Source organism: Monopterus albus, unplaced genomic scaffold (assembly GCF_001952655.1).
Source record: "Monopterus albus unplaced genomic scaffold, M_albus_1.0 scaffold39.1, whole genome shotgun sequence".
Taxonomy (NCBI): domain Eukaryota; kingdom Metazoa; phylum Chordata; class Actinopteri; order Synbranchiformes; family Synbranchidae; genus Monopterus; species Monopterus albus.
Window position 1 is genome coordinate 2,781,357 of NW_018127919.1, and position 19,175 is coordinate 2,800,531.

A 19,175-nucleotide genomic window follows, 5' to 3' on the forward strand; every position below is an offset into this window, starting at 1 on the left:
AGGCGGCGGCCGCTCTGGCAGCAGCCATGCCAGGGGCTGGAGGGGCCAAATCTGAAGCCAGAGGCAACGGCCCTCTGCCTGGAGGAGGAGGGCTCATGGAGGAGATGAGTGCCCTGTTAGCAAGGAGGTAGCGACACATCATATATTACTCTTCGATTCAGTACGTCTCAAAATAGGCACTTGAGTCATATGAATGAATTTCAGATCTTGTTTCATATACTACAGAAAAGTGAAACTTGACACAGTTGCCATACAGTAGATTTAGCAAACCCCAATGTTGGTCGCAATGGATTTTGTTGTGCCACCTGAAGAATAAGTTCATGTACTCATCACTCTCACTATTCCTCAGTATTATGAGATGATATGTAGTAAAATCGTAATTTAAATGCACTTTGTTGCTGACAGAGAAGTATCACTGTAAGATCTAGAGAAATCTAAGGAATTTAGGTTTTAAAAATGTGGAGTTCAGGAGGAATTGTGTGGTCTGTGCTTTATGATATTAACATTAAACATGATGATATGTTTTTAAAAATAGCAACTGTTTTTCAGAAATAATTCTGGACTCTGTCTTACAGGAGAAGAATTGCAGAGAAGGGCTCATCACCTGAACCTGACCAGAGATCAGTAAGTACCATTAGATCCTTCTTGTCTGCTGTATTCATGGGGTAGGACTGGATAAGTCTGACTTCTTCCTACTCCATTCAAGCATGTACTAGGTATAAGCAAATTGATATTGGATTAGCATTTGTTGGATATGTGTAAAATTATGTGTGTTGATATATCAACTGTCTTTACATGCTTGAAAGAATAAATCAAATCAAATCAAAATCAATCAAATCAATTTAGTAACTTTGGTCAAAAACTGCTCAGATCCAATTCTAAATGGATATTTTACATGAGAATGCTACATCCAGAAGGTCTCATCCTTGTTTCCTGTGACAGCCTGTTGTTGTTTTGGTGGCTGGTACTGTTTCTTCTTTGATTTGTTGTAACTCTATATGTGTATTTACATGTATATGTACATGTAAAAATGAATGCGTAGTGGATTTACAGCTTGCATAGCAACACTTAGTGTTGATGTTATGCTCTTCAAACAGGTTATGTATTCAGATCTTAGTGGGTAAGGAGTTCATGTGGAACACCTTGGGTTTTGAATTCTTTTGTCCTGATTGGTCTTCACTAAATAGCCTGATTGTTAATGTCTGTAGAATTGCAAGGTATATAAGCTGTACTGACGATGGTCTTTTGACTTAAACACATACAATTTTTCACTATATCACTTTAACGCTTAATAAATTTACTTTTCTGGCATCTGAAGATTCTCCTTGTCGTTTTGACAGTGTGATGGCAATTTGACCACGTGTTTGTTGGTTCTGGCCAGTAAGCTGAAAAGCCAAGTAGCACCTCAGTGATACAAATGTCCTTTAACTTTGAGTTAAAGTTAACTTTGAGTTAAAGGACATTTGTCCACTTTGACCACGAGATCAGAGTGCATTATCTCACCATCCAGCACTATGTCAGACAAGGGAGACCCTGCTATCCAGATGTCTCCCTCTGGATCGTCATTGTTCCACAGCGACAGGTAGTGTCTGCGGCCCAGCTGAAGGGGAACATCACTTTGCAGTACCACACTCCTCTCCATTCCACGCTTCACCAGCACAGGCAGTGAAGTGACATCGTTTATCCGGGACAGGACAGCAGACCTCCCTGCACCACATCTGAGGTTTTCAATGCAAATGTAGCCATGTCCTAGTCTCCTCTCATTGTAAACAAAAGAACACTGCGTGATGCTAATGTCAGTTCCGGTCCTCAGGGTATTTGCGTGCACCAGGTGATTTAAATGAGGGTGAACAAAGCATTTAGCTCGCCAGACTCCGTCAGTGACGATCGCGTCGAAGCTGTAGCTGTCAAGCTGGGGCAGCCCTTCGGTTTGCTCGGATAAATACCTCTGAAGTGCAATGACAGCGACAGGTGGCGCCTCTTCGGTTTTTAATGTCAGAATATGTGTAGAAGATAACCGCTCTAACGTCCTCTGGAGGAAAGATACTTGAGAAAGACCAGTCGCCATCAAAGACGAGTTATCATCCATGCTGGGAAATTACTTTTACTAGTCAACGCTACCCGTTAACCAGTATTGCTGCTGTCACCAGATTATCCCATATTATCTCTTTGGCTAAATAACTAACTTAAGAAAAATAGGTATCTGAATAATTGCAAGAGCAGAGCGATGTTATGAGAGCTACAGTATTCTACCATATAACAGGCGTACTTAATTATCTCAATATTTTGAGAAGAGGCTACTTTACTAACAAAGCTACAATTATCGTTACTACTGGCTAACGGCTAACTGACAACAAACAATCCGGGTGCTGTTTGATTGCGTCACTGTTTGCTTGAACACCAAAACATCCGCAAAGGGACATAAATCCGCTTTATACGTAAGCTATATGCTTAAATTTCTATATATATAACGTTATCACGTCAAACACTGTTTTTTGAGCAAAACCCCATCCTTCTAACAGACACAGGAAATTATATTTTTAAATTTCGCGCTGAGCTGAGGGGTCAGCTTGGCTTGACGTCATCAAAGCGACCAGTGCGTGTAAGGCAAATGTGAACTTGTAGTTCATTCTTATATTGGTTGATACCATACGGAGCGAGATCCCGCAAAGGTTTTTTAAAAAGCGATATTGAGAGATCTCGCAGCTTTTTTTCCACCTATCGAGTTTTTTCTTTATGTCCCCTTCCGGGCTCCGTAAAATAAGACTTTTTTTTTTAGAGTTCTGTAAAAATAAAACATTTGCATTTATTTTTTCCTCAGTCGACCACTGTTCTGTACACGTGTGCAAGGACAACTGGAGAAAATGGTCTAGAGCTGTCTTTTATTTATTTTTTGTTGTTACTGCTATTTGTAAAATGTATTTATGTACCGTTAGTGTGTGGCTATAAAATATCTTGCTGCACCTAGACAGTGAGTATATATGATAGGCTTATTCAGTAATAATATTGCAGGTTGGATTAAAAAAAATAAAACAAAATGGTATGCTCATTTCCAGCCATTTAATGTTTAATCTTGGTATCTCTAGATTAGCTTTGCACTCATCATAACACCAAATAGTCTAATTATTTCAAAAGGATAAAACTGCTATCACAAGGAGAACCTGAAAATGAGAAGATAGTTCATGAACGTGCACACCTCTTGTTGCCGGTCAGGAAGCTATGACAACTCATAAACAACAAATAAAAAACTGACAAATAAGCTACATATTCAACAATGACAATACCTTAAATCCTACCTGACATCCTCGAGCCAGAATATGAAAGCGGGCAGCACGACAAACCACAACAATATTAATTAATTTGAATTTCTCCTCCATAGATAGGTAAACAACGGTATATATACCAATGAAAATAGATTTGTAACACTCTAAACAAAGTCGATAAATGAGAAACCTCATGTTTTAACTTGCATAATGCATACATAATAACTTCTTCAGCCTCGCAACAATTCTTTACAGAAACAACACATTAACAAATGTGCTTGTTTTTTTTACTTACCGTTACATCCCACCAAGTTGTGGAAACTTCAAGTTTGGTAAATCCAACTGGTGATCACTGCATCTTGCCCCACAAATCCCTTCCATTACAGGTGACCACATTCCCAAAGTAGTGAAATTAATTCCAACCAGTAGCCTTGCACTGACAATAACATCATGGATAGTTACAATCCTCTGGCCAACCTGTAACACATCATATTTGCTGTGCTCCAAGGGAATCCAGCATTGATGAACTGATTGTTCACTGCCCCAGGGTGCTTCACTGGCCGGCTGATTGTATGTTTCGAGCAGGCCCATTCATGCCAGGTTAGACTTGGTCAGGTAAAACAGTGGGTCCCAGTACATGAACATTCCTGGACATACAGTAACCTCAGGCCATATATTTTTCTCCCACATCCTCTGGTCACAGTGCAGGCAGCAGGAGGTAAAATATATCCAGAAAACTACATGCAGTCAAAAAAAATCCCACTTTTAGAATGGCACAGGTGAATGTCAGTCAAGCTTGCATAAATGCGCACAGCCACGAGAATATGACCTTTCAAGGATAGACTAAGACTTTACATAGTTTTGGGGGGAGGGGGAGCCTAGATAGCGAGAGGGCAGACTTGTATAAACTGAGCTGCTTCTGCAAAGAAGTACAACAACATAGGTACACCTTGTGTACTGAGCTTTTAGTCACGTTTAGGATGATAATTCATTGTTGTAACTTTGTAGATTAGTTAGAAAACAGTGGAAAGCATGCCATGGGTTCTTAAATAGAATAATTTAATAATTCACTATTATCCTCCCATTTTATTAACTTAATATATGGTCCCAGAGAATAAATCATGAATGTACTGTGAGCTGAGAGAATAAATCATGAATGTACTGTGAGAGTTTATAAAGCATCCATGGAATATACCGCCGTTGGACGCCTGCTTGTAAGAAACTACAATCCCATAATGCAATGCAATCTTGGCAGTGTTACTTGTCGACGTGGGAAGTGAGGGCTTCGGACGCAAACAAATGTCCACGGGTTTGTTAACCTACAGAAAACCGTGACATGTCAGGTGGATTTGCTAGGTAACTCCATGACATGAAATATGTGGCTCAAACCAGAAGAGATTCTGCTGAAAAACGCGTTTAAATTATGGGTCACCGAGAAGGATAACAAGTATTTCGTACTGCAAAGGAGGCGAGGTTACGGAGACGGAGGTGGCGGTTTGACAGGTAACGTTTGCGGTTATGTTATCACTTTGTTGCATGTTTAGCACAGCTGCTGTCGCTTCGCCGAACCACATTAAAACAAGCATGTTATTAACGAGTTAAATTCACCACACGTTTGTTTAGCCAATCTGCTGTCTGCCATGTAGGGCGGGTGCTGCTGTATGGTCAGCAGGGAAAAAACCCTGCAACAGGTCGAAGCCAAATGTCAGTATTACATGAATCATGTACTGAACAGCTGGTTTTCTAAGATTGACACACCAGCCCGAGAGAGTGAATGTGTCTTTGAGACAGCACAGATAAAGAAGTTAGCGTTACATGGGGTAAAGTCTATGTCCGCTATACACAATTCATCTAATTTCCTCTTGATTTGACCGTTTTTTGTGTGTTTTTACCTCTGGTTAGGTTAACGGATGTACATAGGCCTAGAACTTTGAGCCATTTCGACTCGAGTCATAATTTATCATCTTACAAACTCATCTATTATTCATGTATTATATGTTGTAGGTGGATATCCCACCCTTTGTAAGCGTTTACCTTCAGCTGTTCAGCCACTTTGTGCTCCAACTTTCTCCTAGGTGCTAGAAATAAAATCCTTAAATGTGTAATGTCACTGCAGTGTCAGGGACTTTGTGGAATCCTTGATACTTATAGTTGTCACACTGTACATGAGGTTATATTCAGTTTTGCTAAAATGAAATGTAACATTTTAATATGGAGTCAAAGCATTGTTCCTACAGTAAGTACAGTATGTAAGGGTAGGGCTGCAACGTCATTTACCTGGGGAAATGATGGCACCGGAAAGGACTAGGGGAAGAAGGCAAGGTGGTAACGCTCTGGGCAATGTTCTGCTGTGAAACGTTGGGTCTTGGCATACATGTGGATTTTATTTTGAAATGGACCACATACCTAAACTTTGTTGCAGACCAAGTACACCCCTTTATGGCAACAGTATGTACTGATGGCAGTACACTGCCCTACCACACCTCAAAAACTGTTCAGGAATGGTTAGAGGAACATGACAAAGAGTTCAAGGTGTTGACTTGGCCTCTGAATTCCCCAAATCTCTGATCATTCATCTGTGGGATGTGCTGGAGAAACAAGTTCCCACCTCACAGCTTACAGGACTTAAAGGATCTGCTGGCAACATCTTGGTGTCAGATACCAGAGGATACCTTCAGAGGTCTTGTGAAGTCCATGCATCAGTGGGTCAGGGCTGTTTGACCAGTATGAAGGGCACCTACACTATATTTGGACGTTGCTCCGATATTGTTGCCGATCAGTGTATATCTTAGAGTTATATTTATCTGTTGACTTTATTCTAAATATTTCCTTATTTTTAGCCAAATAACCCATTATTGTTCTTACATGAATTTTATACTTCCGGTTTTAGGGACTCACGGTCCATGTTCAAAGTTAACTGCTGCACTGTCAGAACTATTATTATTGTTATTATTATTATTAGTGTATTTATTTGTTTATTTATTTTACACTGAAAAAATCTTAATAACAGCATTCCAAATTTATGATTGAGGCATAACCTGTTGTATAAACCTAATTGCATGAAGTTCTTTACTAACTTATATCTTTCAAAGCCATTGGCACCGGACAGTATAAAAATAGTGCTTGTAATAGCACCAGTGATTGTAACCCACAGCTTTTAACCAGTGCCAAAAGGTAATTAACAGATAACTAATGATAATTATTGGTGTTCTAGCTGAGGCCAAAACGCCTGATGCCCTGTCTGGCTGGTTTAATGATGGGGTAGGTTAAATACTACATGAAGGTACATGGAATACTGCACTTAAAGCACAAGAACGTTTTAAATCTGGAGTATCTTTTTCTGTGTTTCAGTCTGTCTTCTGCTGTGTGATGTTGTTCTGATTAGACCATAAATGGTGTGAACCCTGTTTTATCCTGCTGATTTTGAATGTTTGGAAGCTCACTAGTAGGACATGTGGAGAGCTGTTCCATGTTTAGTGGGCAGGACAGTATATTGGTGATGAAATACATATGGGAGAGTCAATTCACTGCCATCTTGTTAATTATTCATAGAGGATATGTAAGAGAGAAGTTGTACAGGTACCAGATTTAGCTATTTTTAGTTGTGTGACTCCAAAATGAACTTGGGGGGTCATTCATTTTCTGCTCTCAGTATGATTATAAATGGATAGTCTGTGATCCAAGTATATACAAAAGAGTGATAGTAGTACCTCTGAACACATTCTGATGTTGTCCAAATGGTTGTTTACAAGTAAATTCAGCAGTAAAACACAGTTGTGATCAGTCAACAAATAGTGATTGATCAGTGTTAAAAAACTGGGCCTTTAATGAAAGGTTGTTGTTTTCATTCTTAGTTTCTTAAATATCATACTGTATATAAATCTTATGTTTGTCTTTCTAACTTTCAAAGGTGTCATGTCTGAAGCTTACATGTAACAGTATTCATGTACTGTATGTTACAGGCCTCCTTGTGGGAACTCTGGATACTGTGTTGGACTCGACATCCAAAGTCGCTCCCTACCGCATTCTTCACCACACACCAGACTCACAGGTGTACTGGTCAATAGCATGTGGTAGGTCACTTTATGTTCACCTTATTCTAGCTAACATTTCATTCACATCATTTTGTTCTTAAAATTCTAACTGCAAAAATTTCTTTTGATTAAATCACATGTTGAAACTGAGTAAAGCCCAAATAAGATATTCCTTTCAAAATAAAAGCATGGTCCACTTTATTAATCAAGAATGTTTTAATTCCGGGTTGAGTTTTTGTAATTTTTCTCTCTCTCTTGATGTTGGCTCAGGTGTCACCAAAGAAGAGATTGTACAGCACTGGGATTGGCTGCAACAGAACATCATGAGGACACTCGCTGTTTTTGACTCCAGCGAGGACATCACCAGTTTTGTACAGGGCAAGATCAGAGTAAGTACATACATATTTAACCAGTGACTTGTAACACCCCACACTAAATATTTAATAAAGTGTCCAGTCTTGTTGGTCCATTAAAGGCTTTAGTGAAGGATGGCCTTTTGTGTCTTCACTCATGGCCCCTCTATGCAGCTTCCAGCCTCTCAGACCAGAACAACTTCCAAATCAACCAAGGAACAATCAGTTATGGAAAACTGGATTTAACCTTTGTCCCCACCAACTATTGAGGGAACTCTCTGGCTCCATTACCTTTATCAACCATTTGCTAATCTTATTTGTCTACTGTTTGGTGTTGAGCAAGTAACGTGCAGCGGGTTTATCAACACTTAAAAACATTGCCTGAAAATGACAGATGGAAGTGGTGAGAGCAAACCAAAGCAGTGTCTTTTGGGTCCATATAACCAAAACAGTGGGCTGTGTATAGCTGATGAAAGCACAGAATCGAGTGATAATTAATTCTCTATGGCTCTGTCACTAAGAGCAACATCTCTCACATTACACATTAGTCATTTTTTGTGTTGATGTAAAAGTATTGATTAGAATAACTTCAAGTTTCTGTGTGCCATGTCTTAGGGTCTCATTGCCGAGGAAGGGAAGGCATCCCTGGTGATGGAAGACGATCCTGAGAAGTTCAGAGAAGCGCATTTGAGATTTGAGAAGTGGTTTGAACTGCCACCAGAAGAAAAGCTGGTCACGTATTACTCATGCAGCTACTGGAAAGGCAAAGTGCCCTGCCAGGGCTGGCTCTACCTCAGCACGAACTTCCTGTGCTTCTATTCATACCTGCTGGGATCTGAGGGTAAGCCATTTCTGGGCCATTTATTAACATGTGCTGCCATTTGCCTTAATAATGTTGCTTGGTTGTAACAAAGACTGTGAGCTTTTATGGCCTGAAAAGAATACATGTTGAACTTTTTTCTTCTTTTTTTTACAGTATAAAAGAAATCTTTGTAATGACAGCTGACATAATTGTAAAAAGGCCATTATAGCTGACCTCATAGTGGAGGTGAGCTTGAAAAGCTGTGTGGCTAAGGAATAACTCATGACACCCAGCAACATTTGAAGGATTTTCATAGTGACAAACCTTTTTTTTGTGTATCAGCAGTTCTTTATAATGGTGAATTACTGTATGTTGTCACTGCAATGTATTTCATATATTTTAATGAATAAGAATTTGTACTTTGTTGGACCAAAAGGAAACAGAATTGCTCAATAATCATTGCACCCATTTCCCATTCATTCAAGGTCTATGGTCCATCTGTGAGCCTTAATAACTGCTTTCATTTTCATTAATTGTGATGACTCTGCAGTGAAATTGGTCATCTCCTGGGACGAGATCTGGAGGTTGGAGAAAACCTCTAACGTTCTTCTGACTGAGAGCATCCATGTCTTAGCTCATGGGGAGGATCATTACTTCTCCATGCTGATGCACCTCAGTGAAACCTTTGTTATCATGGAACAGCTGGCTGATTACTCCATCAAGCGCCTTTTTGATAAAGAGGCCTTCCAGAGAGAGCCAGCACTCTCTGACCCCCTTCAAATTACTAAGAGGTACTTGACTTGAGTTAAATAGTTTTTGTGTTTGTTTTAACACGCCTGGCACGGCAGGTAGGTCACATAAAACAAAACTGGTGTCAGATATTTTAAATTCAACTGAAGTTTAATTTCTAAATGGAATAATTTAAGGTTATAATGATACAACAGGGCATTTAAAAACTGATCTTGAGCAACATAATCTACCTGTTCATACTATGACATTATGTTATAAAACATGTATTTGCAATGATCTACAATTTCACACACTGTTGGGGACTGAAATAACCTAATTTTCCGGTGCCTAAACGATTGCTATGTAAGGTGACAGTCAAAGCAGAGGTTACTGTGAGATTCTGCATGTGACTTTGACACTGCAAAAAGGATGTTCTTAGAAAACTTAAACATGATGTTCTGCTCATGACATTATTATCTGCTTTACTTTCCTCACAGAGGTCTAGAAGCACATGCAAGGAGTGAGCAGTTCCGCACATTTTTCAGGCTTCCCAGAGAGGAAAACCTGTTAGAGGTGTATGAGAGCTTCCTGTGGGTGCCCTTCAGCCATTTCAACACACTTGGCAAAATCTGTCTATCTGAGAACTACCTGTGTTTTGCCAGCCAGGATGGAAGCCAGTGTCATATCATCGTTCCAATGCGAGAGGTAAAGTCGAATAAAGGCCGTATTGCTGGATCAATAAAAACACTTCCAGTAATGCACAAATAGCACCCTGCATACTGATGAATAGCAGATCAAAAGCGACTGTGTGGTCTGCCAACACTGCTTTCTTCCAGGTCGTTAATGTTGAGAATCCAGACTCCAGCAGCAGGGCTTTAACGGTATGTGTGCGTGGCAAGACAGCGCTGCGTTTCTCTGAGGTGCGGGACTACCAGCGGCTTGCCAGCACGATCCGTAGCAGGTGTGGAATTAGTGCCAGCCCTCAGCACTCTGCTTCATCAGAGGTAAGATGTTTTAACTTGTGCCTTTTAATGTACTTTACTTTACATCCCCTTTGCTCTTCATTCTGTAGTTTGCAGTGATTTCTGACAATGAAATATTATATGTTTAGGTCATACGAGGGGAATGTCAGTCACTCATCAACCATTTTGAGGACAATCCAGAGGATGTAACACTGATGGTGGGACAGAAAGGCAGCAGCAAGGCTGTAAGCACCGAAGCTCTCATGACTGTTTTCCACCCCCAGGATGTTGAAAACCTTGACCCCAAAATGGTAAATACCAGAGTTCTTTTCTGTTTTCACCAGACGTTTGTTGAAAACAACCAAATTAACTTACAAAATCTGACTGGATTACTTCAATGTCATTTTAATGCACCAGATAGCTTCCTATGCTCTGCAGGATGTGGGTGTGCGGGTGTGGGTGTCCAGTCAATTCAGGAGTGAACATAAATAAAAATGAAGCATACATCTGTTAAGAAATCTGATCAGATCTGATAGTGTTTCAGTGTTTGATACAACACTGTGGTGCATTCTACCTATGTATTTGACAGCTTAAAGAAAAGATGAAGGAGCAGTCTTGGAACATTCATTTCTCTGAATATGGACGTGGAACGAGTATGTTCTTTACAAGGAAGACACGAGACCTGATTGTTCGTGGTGTTCCTGAGGCTTTGAGGGGAGAGCTGTGGATGCTTTTTTCAGGTATTCATACACCAAACCAAGTGTTTATTCAGCATAAAAAAATTAATAAAATATGGTTTATGTGAACTCTGCAGTACCTGTTTTTGGAGTGACTGTTGTTTTGGCTCTGTAGGAGCTGTGAACGACATGGCCAATCACCCTGGCTATTACACTGAGCTGGTTGAACAGTCTCTGGGCACAAGCACTCTGGCTACAGATGAGATTGAAAGAGACCTGCACCGCTCTTTGCCAGAGCACCCAGCCTTTCAGAGTGACACAGGAATCTCAGCACTACGCCGAGTCCTTACTGCCTACGCCTATAGGAACCCAAAAATTGGATACTGCCAGGTATTTTGATTTTTTTGGGCTTGTTGTGAACAGGTAGAAAAACCCTTATCGACAGCTCTTAGAGCTCTAAACAGTCATTTTCCAGTTTCAGTAGTTCCCCAAAAGTTTATCACAAATGAATAATTAATGTGAAAAACAATTACCAGGAAGCCAACTTGCTCTCATAATCATACTTTTTCTTCATGTTGAATGATAATTTATGAGATTATTCATTGTTTGCCAACACAAAGAAAAGTAACTCAAAACCCAGTGACTATAGAAACTCACCATCTAACATGCTGATACAAGATGTACACTATGTACACTGATCAGGTGTTTGCACAGGTATTTTACAATGTCTGTGTACTTGTATAGATATTCATATGTCCGTGCACACACACGTGCATACTGTCAGTATCAGTATACATCAGTATACGTATACATATAGGAAGGCGCTCAATCCCATTGCACTTGGCAGTGATGCGGCAAAAATAAAAAGGAGACCAAAAACTCGCACCAAAAAAAGCCTGCATGGAGAGAAAGAAAGGATTCAATTAATCAGCATTCCATCTTACAGTCCAAAACCATCTGTTTAGTAATATTAAATATTAGTCTATCATTCCTTTCAATGCAGTGTTTAAAGAAAAGTGTCCAAGTCTTAAAAAAACTCCTCTATCCTACTTTTACATCTAAATCTGTGTGAGGTATTCTGTTGGTATTTTCCCAGATGTTAGCTTATGCCATCCTTTAGTTGTAGGCTGTGCGCTATCAGTCCATCTAAGCAGTATAATGTAAGAATAACAAATAGCCTTCTTTGATGACAGCCTCTGATGTAGGGGCTGGGTAGACTGAGAAGCAAGACCTGATTTTCAGCATCAAGCTGCATGTCAAGAAACAGGTGTCCAGTTTACCAGAGATTTTGCCCCAGTATTCCTCAATATGAACACATGTCCACAATACAGTGGCCATAATTCCCCTCCTCTACTTGACAACACATTTCTGTCAAACCCTAATGATTTTAAACTCTGGTCTCCTTGAATGTAATTAGTTTGTGACATTGAGATGTGTAGTAATTCTGAAAAGCAGAGGTTGTTTTTGTTGTTGTTTTTAATGTACTTTTTTTTTCAAGTATTTTGGAAAAAATGGCTTTGGCATTGGCACAAAAAGGCCATAAATGCTTTAAAGCCACTAAACATTTTCAAAAAGGCACTGAAAAATGCTTTTCATAGACGTATCTTTATACTGGCTTCCTCTTCGCAGTTAACTTGTACTTACAACTGAAGTAGTCTATTTTTAAAAGTGTCTTTTTCTCCTGTTCAGGCCATGAACATTCTCACCTCAGTTCTTCTGCTCTACGCAAAAGAAGAAGAGGCTTTCTGGCTCTTAGTCGCTGTCTGTGAGAGGATGTTGCCAGATTACTTTAACCGTCGAATTATCGGTAAGTCATGAGGCAAAGGATGCCATTCTGAAACTCTCTACTGGTAATTTGTAAACATAACATTTTAACCATGTCAAGAATTAACTTGTGCTTTCAAATGTTGCCCATCTTTCTTCAGGCGCTTTGGTCGACCAGGCTGTATTTGAGGATCTGATTCGAGAAAACCTCCCCCAGCTGGTGGATCACATGACTGACCTGAGTTTCTTCTCATCTGTGTCCTTGTCCTGGTTTCTCACTCTCTTCATCAGTGTCCTGCCCATAGAGAGTGCTGTGAATGTGGTGGACTGTTTCTTCTACGATGGCATAAAAGCCATCCTGCAGCTTGGCCTGGCTGTGCTGGAATACAACATGGAAGCTCTGATCACCTGTCACGACGATGCAGAGGCCGTCACCATACTCAGCCGGTCTGTGTGAATACAAACAAAGCCAGATTGGTGTATTTTAAATAGTAGTTAGTCACTCTCTTTGTCTGGTATTGTAATTTCAGATTCTTTGACAGTGTGACAAACAAAGACAGCCCTTTGCCTCCAACAGTGCAGCAAGCACCAGTGGGCAATAGTGATAAAGCATCGCACTTTAATGTGGATATCAGTGAACTGATCCGAGGGGCCTATGAGGTATTGCAAGATTTTTCAGTGTCAGTTTTCATCAGTGATGTGGCTGATGTAACCAATTGTGTTTCTTTACAGAAATATGGACATATCCGCTCAGAGGAAGTTGAGAAGTCACGGAAAAGAAACAAACTGCATGTGATCCAGACACTGGAGGATACAACCAAACAAAATGTTGTAAGTGGTCACAGACTTTGGAGTAATAACATTTACTGTGACATATGTTAAGGATTAAAATAATATTTATTTTTTAGATTCGGGTGGTGTCCCAAGAAGTCAGATTCAGTTCCTCACAGCTTGATGAGCTTTATAATTTGTTCAAAGTGAGTCCAAAACATAATACTGGTATTTTTGTACATCTTGAGTGTCATCATACATAAACGACAAGGCTCATAATGAAAAAGTAAGGAGGAGACAGGTCACATTTCTCCTTGTTTTCTTTTTTCAGAGGCAGCATTTCCTCAGCTGCTACTGGACAATGCAGAGTCCAGCTCTGCTCCATCATGACCCCAGTCTGGCCTATTTGGAACAGTATCAGTTAGGTTTCCAGCAGTTCAGTGTGCTCTTCTCTCTGCTGGAGCCCTGGGCTTTCTGCAGCACCAAGAACCCCCTTTGCTTCTGGGTCTTCCGTCTGATAGATGAGAACCAGGATGGCCTTGTCAACTTTAAGGAGTACTGCTGTGCCCTCGGTAGGTTCACTCATTCAGGGCTCTCTCCTAATGCAGTTGTTAGCATCAGTATCCCCAATGCTCTAACGACATATTGCTTCTCACACAGATATTTTGTACAGTGGATCTTTCACAAATAAGCTGAAATTCCTCTTCAAGCTGCATCTGCCACCAGGTGAGTGAGGAACAATGGATAAAAATGGCAGAAAAAGATGAACTCTAGCCCACTGTTATCTGTGTCGTTTGTAAACTACAAAATACAAAAGTCTAAGTGTATCTTTGCCTTTAACGACGGATCCATTTCTTTCTCAATATATCTATAGTGATGACAGACTCCTCAGGTTCAAAGTTCACATGTTATCATACAGGATTCTTTACATTCTCCAGATTTTACTCAACACATTCACATGACAGCAAGTGACACACAGAAGCAGCCTAAAGTAAAAAAAAATAAATAAAGGATCAGATAGTTATAAAGGTCTGCTGCCTACAGGGCCTCAAAAAGTATGAGTTGCCATTAGCCCATAACGTTTGTTGAGTGAGTACATTACCTAGCTGTCCTTGGATGTGTGGCTCTACAAAACTGTTGGGTGAAACAATTTTTCCATTGCAGCAGAGGTTGTACAGAGCTGTAAGGGTATTTTGCAGTGAATTTGTGATAAGGAAGAGCTGCTCAGATTACATCTGACAGCATAGCAGCATATGAGCACTGAGTCACTGTCTGCGAAATGGCAGGAGAGTGAATATTAAGCAGCACAGCATGGCTTGTCTCAGTGCAGTGCTTCAGCACCACGGACAGGTCCCATCCGTGTGCCATAGTCAAAACAAAATGGGAGAGGCCAACTTCTGATGTGCCCCTGGATTAATACTTGTATGCTAAAGAATAATTAGGCTACAACGCTGCCCTGAGTACTGAGTGTTTGTCCTTTGCTTCCTCCTTGTTAGTCAGAGCTTCATTTGACCAAATCAACATCTTTGAGGTCAGATTCTTACATCATAAGACAAACAACTAACAAGCACAATGCTGTGCTTATATTTAAAAGGAAAATGCCATCTTGCTGTTTTACTTTATTTTTCCTTTTTAATGTTTTTAAAATTCCAGATTGGCTGCTGTTTTGATAACACCTTGTAAAACAAAGTCTGCAGAGTTGAGTGGATAAGGAAAAAAAAGTATGGAGAAGGGGCTGAAAAATGATCCCTCACACCCTTTGTTGATTTCACAGTAGGACAGGCCTAAGCCCTCACAGACTTAATGAGAGCCCACATCAAATCTGTGAGTGCACAAGAGGAGGCACTGGAACTGGGCCAAACACTCCATCGATCAAGGAAATGAAATCGTGTGCTATTTAGAGCTGAGAGTCTGCAGAGTTTTCAGTCCAAAGACAGTACAGCAGTTGGGTTCACTTACCAGCTTCAGTCAGAGAGGATGGCTGACTGCCATCAGTGGCATCACCTGCATAGTGACAGGTTATATCTTGTTGTAACTTAAAGCTCCAGCTCTGCTAAAGGGTGCAGTGCTCTGCTTACACCACAGTATGAAACGTTGGCTAGACGTACTGAGGATATTCCTGAAAACATTACAGATAAGAGCTCTAAAAATGTTACTTGTAGGGACTGCGCTATTAGTAGTTCTACATTTAGTGTTGCTTTTATTTTTTTAATTTTTTCTGCTGATCATTAGGGTTTTTTATGTATAAAGGTGATAATTTGACGTTGGCAAAAAGGGGATTCATAGTTCGACAGATCCTCTGGGAAGCAGCATAGTGCTAAAGTCCATGTTCATGTATCCATTAGATTTTTTAAATAATATTTTTAGCTCGAAATTGTAGCCTGTTGCTTGCAGTTAAGTAAAGGTCACCACAACTAGTAAAGTTCAAATCCTAAATCTAATGACACAGACGTACTGAATAAACACACACCATGCCAATCCTCAGGTTGTGCTACTATCAGGCAATTATGCTGTCAATGCTGGTTTGTGAGGGAAATCTTTCAGTCCAGGCATGAAAACTGTTATAGATGTACAGTATATCACATCAAAAATAATATCAGAGTGAGAAATTTAAATGATTCAGGCAAAAATTGTTTTTCACAGGAAAGCTTTATTTTAATTTCCAAACAATCCTCAATATTCTTTGCACAGAATATACACTGAACAGCCATAAAATTATGACCACCTGCTTAACACTGTGTAGTCAGTGCACCCATTGGTTGGCACTCGTGTCACTCTGCAGCTCACTGTGCATCTTCTGTGAATCTGTTTGCTTCCATAGTTGTAGTGTCAGGAAGAGCACAGATGTGCTGACCATACAGTGAAAGACTTATGTAAAAGTAGTGAAATCTGTGGTCGTGAGGCGTTAGAGAGAATGTTTTTGCTTCCAACACATCAACATCAAGGTCCGAGTGTTCACTTGCTGCCTAATATCCCACACACTGACGGGTGCCATTGTAAAATAATCAGTGTTTGGCTGATCACTGTATGATTTGACAGTATAAAAAGTGCACTTTAAGCTTCAGTGGTACTCAAATGAAGGTTACCAGTTACAGGAAGGTGATTACTCTACAGAAGCTCAAAACCTTTGCCATTGTAAGTAGATAATTAGTGTTATTCACTTCACCTGCCAGTGGTCATAATGTTATGGATGGTGAATGTTTCTTTATACATATGTAATAATACTGTACATAAGTGTTTGTTAGCCCAGTCCAATGTATATAAATGAGTAAAAAGCTTATAATGTGGTCCAATGCAGCACCACCACTAACTAGTGTATACCCCCCCAGATGACCTCAGAGATGAGTGTCTGAGAATGTTAACACAAACAATCGACTGATAAGAGCTTTAATCAAGGTCTCTCATCTACCTTACTCCTGAATCTCCTGTCATTTCTTTCTCTTAACCTTTCCTCTCAATGTACTCACAGTATCTTCTATAGCTTTTACAGGTAGCCCTTTGCACTTAAAGGAACAAAGAATCCAGCACTTTATTCCACTGAATGAGGACTCTTCTCACTTGAGTAGACTCTCTGGTTAGCTGCTTTACTCTTTCTTTTACTCAAAAACTCCAATTTCACTTTTCCACCTATAATTCTGTCTTGAAGCCTGAATACACAGATTGTTGTTGAAGCATTTTGCTATACAGTTTGTTCATGTGCTGCTTATGTTGTGTATTTCAGGATTTGATCTTCCAGAAGATGGTGTGATAAGGAAGAGCCCAGAGAGAGGTATATTTTGTCTAAATGTACTGTAAACACTCCATGGCTGTTACTGTCGATGAATTAGGATTGTGTGATAATGCAGTTTGTCTGTAAAATTGACAGGTAGAGGAAAAGTGGACCTGCAAGCCTACCTGAAGCAGTGGCAAAATGAAATACTTAAGAAAGAGGAAACTATCAAGGACCTACCCCGAATTAATCAAGTAATTGAATCCATGTTGTATTATTACTGAAGAGACCGTCTGCTTTGACAGGTTCACAGTAAATTGACCCATGTGATGTGTTAAATTATTTGATAAATACTACTTTTGTTCTATCTCAGACTCAGTTCATTCAGTTCTCCAAGACCCTGTACAGCATTTTTCATGGCGATCCAAAGGAGGAGTCTCTGTACCAAGCCGTGGCCCATGTGACCAGCCTTCTACTGAGGATGGAGGAGGTAGGACGAAGGCTGCAGGAGCCAAGCAGCCCACCTGAGTCCACGAAGCCTGCCAACACTGCTGCTGCAGAGGAGTCTTCTTCAACCGAAGAAGCCTCTACCAGTCCAGAGGGCTCTGACACCTCCAGCTCTCACACCAGTCAGGACGTGGGGGCCGATCTCTCAGAAACAGAGTGGTCGTTTTCATTCGAGCAGGTCCTGGCTTCTCTGCTCAACGAGCCAGTCATAGTCGCCTTCTTTGAAAGGCCTGTTGATATTCAGACGAAACTGGGACAAGCTAAGGCTGCCCAGCTGAAGCTAAAAACAAATAAGTGAAAGGATACATAAAGGAACTGATACTTTGCTTCTGATTTACACCTAGAGGTCATATTGGAGTTCTTTCTCCATTTGGATAGGGCAGGGAGTGAGGTTACTGTAGAAGTGACATCATATTTTAAAATCTGGGATGCTGCATGTGTGTGTATGTGGCTTGGGTGTTCAGGCACGTGATTAAATAAAATGAGGCGCGGACATTGTAAACACTGTAACAGTCCACTGACCAACACCCTCAGTGCAAATTTATTTTTTTTTGGTAAGTGTCATTGCAGACATGCTGCAGGCTGTCGTTCCGCACATCTCATTATGCATTTTTTTAACTTCATATTGAAATCTGTTCTCTCATTTAGCCTCGGTTTCTTCAGATTTGAGGCATAGTTTAGCATATTTTCACCTGTAGCACATAACAGTATAGTTTTGTATAGTACTGTCCTCTGTCTAGAAGCATGACAGAAGAGTTTGTCCTTCCCGCTGTAGTCACTACACCTCTACGACAAATGAATTGCTGAAGTCCTCAGGAGGACTCTTTCTGGTTACCATGATATTTTATTTTTCAGATTGCAGTCAATGCTCCATAATAAGACATCCTGTAAATGCTAATGTGTTCTGTGACTCCATTGTTGTGGTAAGCGTACTCTGTAAACATCATCTTACTGTGAGAAACACCAGCTTTTTCACTTGATACAGGCTGAGAATAAACAGTAGTACACTGAGTGAGGACAAGCAGTATGTTGTCCCCCAGAAGCCATAAATTGATTCCAGAGATTACTTGAATTGGGAAATGTCTTATGGAGAGTAAAAAAAAAGATTCAGTTATGCCACAGCATACTCATCTGTCTTGTACCTCCAACAGCAGCACATGCAGTAACAATACTGTGGTGACGTGACTTTATACTGAAACTATAATCTGTAAAGATAAAGTTTGAGTTTGACAATGCTGCTGCAGGGAAATCTCCTGCTTCTGTCTCTAAGATACTCTAAGAAATATGTGTGTGTGATCCTCACAGTGCAACGGTTTGATGTCCTGTTTGCTTATGTCTCTCTAACTGTATGTCTATGATGTTATGCCCTAGTATAAGTGCAGAATTTCTATTTTACATAAATGTCAGCTCAAGTTTTGTTTGGTTATTGTATTTATGAGGCTTGTATTGACAGTATAAGATATGAGCTAGTGCACTGTTGTGGACACAACTTAAACCTTCTGAAGGACTTTTTGTTTCATCAAATCTCAGGGTGCAATTTATGTAAAATAAAATGGAGATAAGGGATATTTTTCAACCTGGGACAAATAAAGTATATAACTGAA

The 19,175-nt window shown here is 40.1% G+C and overlaps 2 protein-coding genes across 7 annotated transcripts in view; one reads left to right on the plus strand and one right to left on the minus strand.

Annotated features, from left to right (window-relative positions):
• The window catches only part of radx (RPA1 related single stranded DNA binding protein), a 9,839-nt gene extending 6,972 nt beyond the window's left edge, over positions 1–2,867 (minus strand). For 2 of the 3 annotated variants that reach the window (XM_020599078.1, XM_020599077.1), the window contains exon 1: positions 1,504–2,863. In XM_020599078.1, coding sequence (XP_020454734.1) covers positions 1,504–2,089 — 586 coding nt within the window. In that variant the 5' untranslated portion in view covers positions 2,090–2,863. Of the gene's footprint in view, positions 1–1,503 lie in introns of all 3 variants that reach the window. The other variant, XM_020599079.1, reaches the window with a different exon arrangement.
• Positions 2,868–4,459: 1,592 nt separating this feature from the next.
• Positions 4,460–19,175, plus strand: tbc1d8b (TBC1 domain family member 8B). 4 transcript variants are annotated; one of them, XM_020598891.1, is made up of 21 exons: positions 4,460–4,766; positions 7,226–7,336; positions 7,568–7,686; positions 8,266–8,491; positions 9,003–9,243; positions 9,679–9,886; positions 10,018–10,185; positions 10,293–10,454; positions 10,733–10,883; positions 10,996–11,210; positions 12,510–12,627; positions 12,746–13,031; positions 13,115–13,244; positions 13,317–13,415; positions 13,493–13,561; positions 13,687–13,927; positions 14,016–14,081; positions 16,837–16,929; positions 17,077–17,124; positions 17,221–17,318; positions 17,438–19,175. In XM_020598891.1, exons 1-21 carry the CDS (start codon positions 4,640–4,642, stop codon positions 17,867–17,869), a joined length of 3,408 nt encoding a protein of 1,135 aa, XP_020454547.1. In that variant the 5' UTR covers positions 4,460–4,639; the 3' UTR covers positions 17,870–19,175. The 4 variants fall into 4 exon arrangements, with proteins under 4 accessions (XP_020454547.1, XP_020454548.1, XP_020454549.1 ...); XM_020598894.1 differs by lacking the exon at positions 4,460–4,766 and adding an exon at positions 4,945–5,083; XM_020598892.1 differs by lacking the exon at positions 16,837–16,929.